Source organism: Larimichthys crocea, chromosome XIII (assembly GCF_000972845.2).
Source record: "Larimichthys crocea isolate SSNF chromosome XIII, L_crocea_2.0, whole genome shotgun sequence".
Classification (NCBI taxonomy): domain Eukaryota; kingdom Metazoa; phylum Chordata; class Actinopteri; family Sciaenidae; genus Larimichthys; species Larimichthys crocea.
The window spans coordinates 16,375,108-16,384,576 of NC_040023.1; the positions used below are offsets into that span (position 1 = coordinate 16,375,108).

Consider the following 9,469-nt stretch of genomic DNA (forward strand, 5'->3'; position numbering starts at 1 on the left):
ATTCTATTTTATTTTATTTAGTTAGTTTAGTTTAGTTTTTTGTTTTTTTAACCTGTCTCCGGTATTTTCTCACTGTAAGATGTTGAGATGGTGCACAGTTTGCATAGTGCCTTGTTTATAATAGGGTGGAGGGTTGGGAGTGGATGGGGATGTTGGGGTTTTATTGTGTGAAGCACTTTGTGTTACATCTTTTGTATGAAGAGTGCTATACAAATAAAGTTTGATTTTTATATTATATTTGATTCTAGGAGTATGCAGCAGACGGTTTGCGAACACTGGCGTTGGCCTATAGAGACCTGTCAGAGGACGAGTGGGAGTCATGGTCAGAGAGCCACCGCTGTGCGGACAAGGCCACCAACTGCAGAGAGGACCGACTGGCTGCTGCTTATGAGGAGATCGAACAAGACATGATGGTTAGTGACTTGGTCTGCATCCGTGTGCATCTATGTATGTGCTTGTGTGTGTCTGTTTTACTTTTATTTTCATATCTGTGGAAAATTGTTTCTCACACAACTTCCTTCCCATATTGAAAATAGCGCTTTAAAAAGGGAAGTTCAGTTAGTGGTCCAGACTCTAATTAGTGAGGGGAAATTTCTTTTATTACCATATATCAGCTCTTCTCAGTGCAGGATTGAAAGTTAAATTGATAGTTGATTTAATTGGTGAGCCATTTCAAGTCATACCATAGAAATTTCCTGCTGGCATGATAACTGGAATTTGTTTGTTTCTGTATGTTTGCCTGTGTCTGTAGCTCCTCGGTGCCACAGCTATAGAGGACAAGCTGCAGGAAGGCGTCCCAGAGACCATCGCTGTCCTCTCTCTGGCAAACATTAAGATCTGGGTTCTCACTGGAGACAAGCAGGGTGAGACGCCCACATTTTTCTAGATTTTGACCTTTGTTTTACTTATTTCCTTTAGTTGACCTTCAAACTGTCACCCATTGGGAAGTAGAAAAGCATTAAGATCACGTTCCTTGGACAAAAGATTACAACTATTGGTCACACTGAACAGAAGCCAGTTATCAACAAGAACAGCAACAACAGCTCTGTCACTGTCGTTTGTAATGTGAATCTACCGCAAACACACTGGAAACTTAGGGGAATTCTAGCCAGAATGACACTTTGTAAAAAAAAGTTAACACTTCGCTCATATGATTAAAGATCTTCAGGTCAACTTTTGATCTGTCTGAGCAATCAGTCTGGCACCTGTTACCTCTTAATCACACATCTTTATTATGCTCCCTTTCTCGCAAATAGAGACAGCTGTCAATATTGGTTACTCCTGCAAGATGCTGACAGACGATATGACAGAGGTGTTCAACATCACTGGACACACTGTTCAGAGCGTACGGCAGGAGCTCAGGTCAGTCAGTTCGCCTGTCTGAACAGCTGCATGTTTTTCTCTCCGGGTGTCTGGTGTCTCAGTTTCTCTACACTGTGGAAACCTTACTGACATTTATGCATGATTGGAGTGAGTAGGTGTGGTAGCACAATGTTCCAACTGCTGTGCAAGAGTTACTGAACGATGTCCAGTGCTTAACCCATGCTGTGATTCATATCACTCGTTAAATAAGAACATAAAAACCAAAATACTAAACACACTTGCCAGTATTTAAATGCAAAGCCCTACAAATGTACAGCACAAATACATTTTTTATTGTTTGTGCTCATGAAAATTAGATTTGTTTTGACTCCATAATGAATTCAGTGACTTATGCAAATGAGAATTTGCCACAGTGCCGACTGAAGCTCGTGTGACTTTTTCTACACTGCATGGTGTATGTGCACACACTGTGTTTTCGTCATACGTGGCCCATAAAAGATTGCATAATACAGTTCCCATAACTTGTGTGATTTGTGTGTTGAGTTGAGTTAACTTTGTTGCCATTACAACAAACAAGTTGAGGGGAACTTACCTTTGTCAGCTTATTGTGGTATTTTAAAGTCTAGACAACACACACCACAGCACACTAATGAAGCATAACATTTTGAAACACCATAAAAAAAGACAAAATTACCATACAAGAGTCAAATAACCTCAAAATATAGAGCAAAGCAACACTGTGACACCATCAAGATGTTTTTGTGTAAGTTATGTTTTGCATGATTCAGGTGATATACTGTACAGAGGTAGAACATCAACAACAAAGGTAAGTAGGTAGGGAGGTACAACAACAGTCATCTGATACCTCTGACATTAACCCGCTCTTTTTCCATCTTCAGACTTGCTGTTTTTATCCCTGATTTGTTTGCCCAGTTGTTTTTTTCTTGAATTTTCTCACTCATCGCCCCTTTGTTCTCCTCCATGTAGTCATGTTGTGCTTCGGTTCTCCCTTTATGCCATTGTTGATGTCAAGTCTGTTTGCCTTCCTCTGCAGGAGGGCGAGGGAAAGGATGATTGAGCTGCCACGAACCAGAGTTGGAGTGAAGGATGAGGGGATGGAGGGATGCGGAGAGGCTTGTTTCATGGGAAACGGGTTCAGAGGACAAGAAGAAGGACATGGTACAGGGGGAGGAGGAGAAAAACAGCTGCAGTGCCCTCTTCCTCCTGCTCCTCCTCCTCCTGCTCTGCCTCCTCCACCTCCCACCAACCTCTTGGAGAACATCTCTGGGGAGTTTGCCCTTGTAATCAACGGTCACAGTCTGGTATGAATAACACACCACCACACTCACACATACACAAAACCAGCAGGGGCTGTGAAGTATTAAACTGTCAACTGTCAGGAAACAGTGATTTGCCAGACATGTGTTATCTGCATTAACAGAACACATTCTCCTTCTTCCATAGCTCAAACTTTTAAGCTTAAACTTCTCGACTCTCTCCTGTTCTTTGATAGGCCCATGCACTTGAAGCAGACATGGAGATGGAGTTTCTGTCAACAGCGTGTGCGTGCAAAGCGGTGATCTGCTGCAGAGTCACCCCGCTGCAAAAAGCTCAGGTGGTGGAGCTCATCAAGAAACACAAAAAGGCCGTCACTCTGGCAATAGGAGATGGAGCTAACGATGTTAGCATGATCAAAAGTGAGTCGTGCAGGCAGGATCAATGCATGGAGGATGGAGAGGAGGAAGTATAACTGGATTAATGTTGAGACGGAGAGGAGAGACATAAGGAGAAGTGAGATTTACCCATGCGGCTGCCTGTGTGAGAAGTTGTTTATCTACATGGTGTTATTAGTAATGACAAAGGTGCATGTGGAAATGTCTGTCGCCATAGGTGTGATGTCCTCATCAAGTTAGTAACTGGAAAACCTGACTTCTTTGACCCTATGTGCATATATATACAGGACTGAATTATGTGGCCTAGACCTATAATCTATTACTCATAACAACACACAACTGACTCATTCCTGCAGTTATCTTATCAGGGAGTTAGAAACTGTGACTTTTCGTGGAAATACTTGAATAACAACTTTAATACCTGTATTGACTTATTAAAAAGGTAGATACATCCCCCTTTATTAATGACTTTTTAATGACATTTATAATAACAGATTTAATGGCTTTTTAGCTGGCTATAAACCCATCAGTGTTTAGTGTCTAGATAAAAAGAACAAGGCGAGTGTCGTGCTGAAGGAAAAAAACATAGCCAACAAATTCTTTCCCAACCTGGAAAGCCAAAAGTTGTTCTATTAAACAAAACGTTTTACATTTTGGGAAATATTCTTTGTTTGTTTCTTAGATTTTTATACATTAAATATGAAGCCAGGGGCCAGTTAGCTTAGCTTAGCATAAGAGATTGGAAACGTGAGCAAACTGTGCTGAAATGCTGAATGATTTATTACCTGTTAATTAAATGAATTACCTTTATAGAGGGTACCTTATTAGAATTATTACATAATAAAGCTTTAGCCAACTTTATCTGATTTACTTTTCTCTTTCTCTGTGTCATCCTTCTCCCTCCTCCAGGTGCTCATATTGGAGTCGGTATCTCAGGTCAGGAGGGGATACAGGCCGTCCTGGCCAGTGACTACTCCTTCGCCCAGTTCCGCTTCTTACAGCGCCTCCTGCTGGTGCACGGCCGCTGGTCCTACTTGCGCATGTGTCGTTTCCTCTGCTACTTCTTCTACAAGAACTTTGCCTTCACCATGGTGCACTTCTGGTTCGGCTTCTTCTGTGGCTTCTCTGCACAGGTATATATCATGAGAACATCCTTATACCAACAATGGGAAATGAGAACTTGTAATCATGATTTTCACTTTGTCTGCGTTTGTGTGTCTATCTCCTCCCTCTCCCTCTCTCTCTCTCATAGACAGTGTATGATCAGTACTTCATCACTCTCTACAACATTGTCTACACGTCCCTCCCTGTGCTGGCCATGGGGATATTTGACCAGGTACGTTCAAACTACTACTGTACATGCTGTATTTTATCTGGCAAAGATGTCAGTGTCAATCTGTCGGTTGTTCCACAACTATGTGAAGGATCGGCATGACATTTAGTACAGGTGTTCATGGTCCCCAGAGAATAGCCTACAGACTTTGGTGATCCCCGGATCACAGATGTCACATTGAGGTTGTGATTTGAGTGAAATTTCCTGGAAACTACTGAATGAATTAAGAGATTTCTAAGATATTTTAAGGTACAGATATTTATCGTGACATTCGGGATGAACTTTAATAACTTTGATGATCTTTTAACTTTTCATCTCGTGTCAACATTAAGTTGAACGTTTAAGTGCCTACAGTACAACCTGATGGCATTCTCATCAGCCTCAGCCACACTAAACTACATTTTACCCGCTAAACATTAGCATGTTAACATGATCATTAACATGTTGTATGCTGACGTTAGCTCAAAGCACCATTGTACCTAAGTACAGCTTCACACAGCTGTTGGCAGAGGTAGACCTCTTAGATAGATAATTATTTTATGAAAAATAACAATTCCAGGTAAAAAAAAATGTGTAGGTATGACCACGATATAGCAAGGTTATGGTGAGGGTTAGAATTTTAGTAAATGCATCTCCTCATTTTCTCTCTTTATTGTAGGATGTTCCTGATCTGAGGAGTCTGGAGTATCCTAAACTGTACGAGCCTGGACAGCTCAACCTCCTCTTCAACAAGAGGGAGTTCTTCATCTGCATCACACAGGGCATCTACACTTCAGTGGTGTTGTTTTTTGTCCCCTGCGCCATCCTGTCCGATGCCACACAGAGCAATGGAGTGCCCCTTGCTGACTACCAGACCTTTGCAGTCACCACGGCAACAGCCCTGGTCATTGTAGTCAGTGTACAGGTCAGTGAGGCCACAGTGGTGTTTATATGTAACTACTTGTTTGTTCCATCAGCGTGTATTAACCATGCACCTCTGCTGTTTTTTTCACGTGTCTCTGTGTGTGATGTAGATCGCGCTGGACACGGGCTTCTGGACAGTAATCAACCATGTGTTTGTGTGGGGCTCTCTGGGCTCCTACTTCACCATCATGTTGGCTCTGCACAGTCAGACCCTCTTCAGGATCTTTCCCAATCAGTTCCACTTTGTAGGTCCGTCCGTCCTCTGTTTTTTTGTATTTGTCTGTCACACACACACTAATACTAGAGCCTGATAAATACTGATGTTTTGTAGCTGATATCAATATATGTATTTCTGAGTGGGGAAAAAAAGTTACTTATTTTAAATTTTAAATGTGTCAAGAAGTATAAAAAAGTAGTAGTATAAAGTATAAAAATCAAAACAAAAATATATTAAGAATGAATAAGGAAAAATTAGGACAGATGCACATAAAAATAAAAAATTTAAGCACTGCTATCTGCTATTATATAAACCAAAATCTGACCAATATATTGATTGGGCTCTATGATCTGTGCACTCAAATCAGGATTGGTTTTGGTTTGTATGGTTTTGTTGTTGAGTCATGTTTACTACAGTCACTTGCTGAAATCATTTCCAGTGAGATCATTATGTAAACATGTCTAACCACGTGTGTTTGTGAAATGCTACAAATTCCTAAAAACATATTTGCTCATTTTGTGTATGTGTAATGTGTGTTTATGAGTACAGGTAGTGCCCAGAGCACGTTATTGCAACCAGTCGTGTGGTTAACTATTGCGCTGGCAACAGCAATATGCATAGTTCCAGTTTTGGCATTCCGCTTCCTCAAGGTGGACCTCAAACCTCAGCTCTCCGACACGGTGAGAAAACGCACACAAACACAACATTTCTAACACTGATGTGTCCATCTTTTCATTGCAACAACAGTGTCAGTGTCACATTTTCTCAGCAGGTAAGTCTGAAACCGGTCACAGACAATGATTAACCATATGTGTAAATACAGCTCATCTGAGTGTTTGTGATGAGTTCAGGCTTACCATCTGTGGCCTCATGCACTGCAAAGACTTTGCAAATATTGACTTAATCAGTGTACCCTAATCACACAGCCTTTAGTCCTAAATTTACTTATAGTACGTGGACATAATCTCAGTGTGCGGTCTTGTCAGTCAGCGTTTCTCAAGAAAGCTGGGCGTCCAACCAAAGCCACTGTCCCTGTGGTGTAAAAAACTTCCTTTTTTGATTTGTTTGTATGGTTCTCTACAGTTATTACCGGTTTCTACACCGCAGTTATGTAGAGTTTTGAGTTTTATTGAGATTAAGTATCAGAAAAGTGGCAAAGAAAGTTTTATCAATGACTGAAGTGCGCGGTTATAGTTACATATGTACNTATTATCAAAATAAAATTAAAAATGGCACAAAAAACAAAACTCAAGGCACAGAGGTGGAATGTAAAAATAACATGATTTTGCTTATTATATCATCATTAGCTTAGCACAAACACTGGAAACAGGGCAAAACAGCTCAGTCTGAAGATAACAACTGCAACCTACCAGCACATCTAAAGCTCAATATTTGATACGTTGTATCTTGTTTATTTAACAGCTACAAAAACTGAAGTGTAGAGACAGCAAGTTTGGAGGATATGGAGCATTATGAGCCCGACTATCTTCCTAGAGTTTCATATTTTGTGCTGCTATGAAATACTTCTGATGTGTAAAGCACCCAAATAAACTCGCTGCCTCTGGTGTCTGTGCTTTGAATGGGTCAATAAGAGTCAAACTATAAAGCAATTTGTCCATTAAGGTTCAGTGGCGCTATATATTTGCAATCTATTTTCCATTTGCCTTGAATGTATTTTTGGTCAGAGAGTTTAATCTAACAATTTGTTAAGTTTAGACTGACGTTTTCTTTCAAACAGACTGTGATCATCTCACAACGTGTCACTAAATTTAGTCATAATGTCTCTTTTCTCTTCTCTATTCCTTCTTCAGGTGCGCTACACTCAGCTGGTGCACCAGAAGAAGCGTAAGCCGGTAGGTCGTAGCATGGGTGATGCCTGGAATGGGGTGGGCAGTGTGTCAGAGAGCCGTCTGGGAGCTCGCGGTGGTTCTAGGAGGTCAGGCTACGCCTTTGCCCACCAGGAAGGATTTGGAGAGCTGATTACCTCAGGGAAGAACATGAGGCTCTCGTCTCTGGCCCTGGCCACCTTTGCCTCCAGACACAGCTCCAGCTGGATTGACACGCTCCGCAGGAAGAAACATACTCATGCTCACACTCCACCCAGCGCCTCCGGGGAATGCAGCCCAGCGCCCAGTTATGTCTCTGGGTCAGTTGCGCCACTCTCCAACTCCTCCTCTGTTCTGGGTGGCTCACAAGATACGCCCATCGAGGAGGAAACTGGAACGGCACCAGCCCAAAATATGCAGACTGTTCTCACCTCATCCACACAAACCCCACCAGCTTTAGCACCAACATCAGAAGCATCTGCACCTCAGGCTTCAGGCCAGGCCCTCAATGCTGGCATCCTCACTCCCACAGCAGTGAGGTTGGACGGGGGAGACTCACCCGGAGGCTGGACAATCACTCTGGAGACTGTGCAGGTGAGCTAACACTTTTCTGTTGTATCTGCATGAATTAACTCCCTTACAATTGTAATAGATAACTCTTTCTCTCTCCTATAGGAAGCTCTGTTTGGTTGGAAGGCCCGAGCCACTGCATCCAGCAGCCCGGGCCCACCCTCTGTTGCCAAGGAAACCAGCCAAAATGAGTGAAACTTTCAGAATAAATGGAGGAATAACTTATTCACTACTGTCCGTCACATGTTTGTACACACACGTGTTGTGTGCAGATACTGAGAGCACACAGACTGTTAATATAAAAATGCTCCATTCTCTGTTTCACTACTGAAACTTCTGTAATAAATCAAACCAATTCAAATCACAGGAAGAAGTGGCACGTCCTAACAACACTGATCTTGCCAACCATGAATTGGGATTTAGTGGCGATATGTTCCCACGGCATACGATAACTGTGTTTATGAATGATTGATAGAACATCATGACCTGAAAGATTGTTTCCACTTGTTATTTCAGAACATTTAGCCTCACTTGTCGTACAACATCTGTCAAAATCAACAATGGGTTGAATGAATGAGCTGAATAACAAGATTTTCAATCGGTGAGATGCAGGCATTATTATGTGTAAAAGTGTTTTTGTCAGAAAATATCCCCAAGCCTCTGTGTTCACTATAGTTCTCAGTGAGAACGGTACTTTAATTTACAGAGCACTGCAAGACTGTTGCAAAACTTGTGTCCCTTTTCTCTTATTGATCTGTTTTCTTACTCCACGTTTCTTTTTTTGCATCATATTGATGTGTTTTATAATGGCCTAGTTGAGTTGCACCTTAAAGCAAGCTCTTAGTGCTTTCTCTTCCCTTTGCAAGTGTTTTGCATTAGGCCTAATCGTGCTAATGTACATCTGATGTTATGTCTCATACCACCAGAAAATCTGAACAACTGACAAACTGCCGCTAGCTTACTTTAGGTTAGACCTGGGCAAAGTGCAAAGAAACTCTGTAATAATTAAAGAGGCAGTAATGGATCGTACATGTTGTCATTTTATGTGAACAGATTCATACTGTACACTTCAGTAAAGTGCTTTACATTTTTATTTATCCATGAATAAAGGGAAGGCATTTGGGGATAACGATGCCTTAACAATGTCAACATTTTGGTTCTCTCTTTCTGGTTACTGATTTATTGATCAAGTACAACCTCTAATCTGTGTCGTACCAGCTTCTGTCAAATACTGACCCCTTGACCTGGATTGAGGTAAAATAATTGTTAAATAGGGTGATCAGGAGAACAACGTGTTCTGGGATCTGTAAGCCTGTAAGGTATTCTAAGCAGCTCTTAGACCGAAAAACACAAAAAAATGCTCACAAGATCTGCAAAAACAAAGCTGGAAATGAATTAATATACAGTATTTGGGCCCATGAATTGATTAATCAGCTCTTAGGGTGGAATACTGAGCTTTAAACATGTCGCCTCTCTTTCATATAAGAGAAACATAACTGTGTGGATGCAAATGTCAACCAAACTTAAAGGTGGAAATGACTGTGCTGTGGTGGGGTGTGAAATGAGGTTAAAAAAAAAAAGTGGTGACTTGTTTTAAAGTATAGCCACAGAAGTCTAGTCTAGT

At 41.4% G+C, this 9,469-nt stretch overlaps 1 protein-coding gene across 3 annotated transcripts in view; it reads left to right on the top strand.

Moving 5' to 3' along the window:
• atp8b2 (ATPase phospholipid transporting 8B2) overlaps positions 1-8,986 on the top strand; it is a 24,046-nt gene extending 15,060 nt beyond the window's left edge. For 2 of the 3 annotated variants that reach the window (XM_019271530.2, XM_019271521.2), the window contains 12 exons: positions 249-413; positions 752-863; positions 1,257-1,362; positions 2,378-2,645; positions 2,837-3,020; positions 3,906-4,129; positions 4,249-4,332; positions 4,988-5,233; positions 5,343-5,481; positions 5,999-6,129; positions 7,261-7,869; positions 7,951-8,986. In XM_019271530.2, the coding sequence (XP_019127075.2) occupies positions 249-413; positions 752-863; positions 1,257-1,362; positions 2,378-2,645; positions 2,837-3,020; positions 3,906-4,129; positions 4,249-4,332; positions 4,988-5,233; positions 5,343-5,481; positions 5,999-6,129; positions 7,261-7,869; positions 7,951-8,040 (2,358 nt within the window). In that variant the 3' untranslated portion in view covers positions 8,041-8,986. Of the gene's footprint in view, positions 1-248; positions 414-751; positions 864-1,256; positions 1,363-2,377; positions 2,646-2,836; positions 3,021-3,905; positions 4,130-4,248; positions 4,333-4,987; positions 5,234-5,342; positions 5,482-5,998; positions 6,130-7,260; positions 7,870-7,950 lie in introns of those variants that run through there. The other variant, XR_003463657.1, reaches the window with a different exon arrangement.
• Positions 8,987-9,469: the final 483 nt, after the last annotated feature.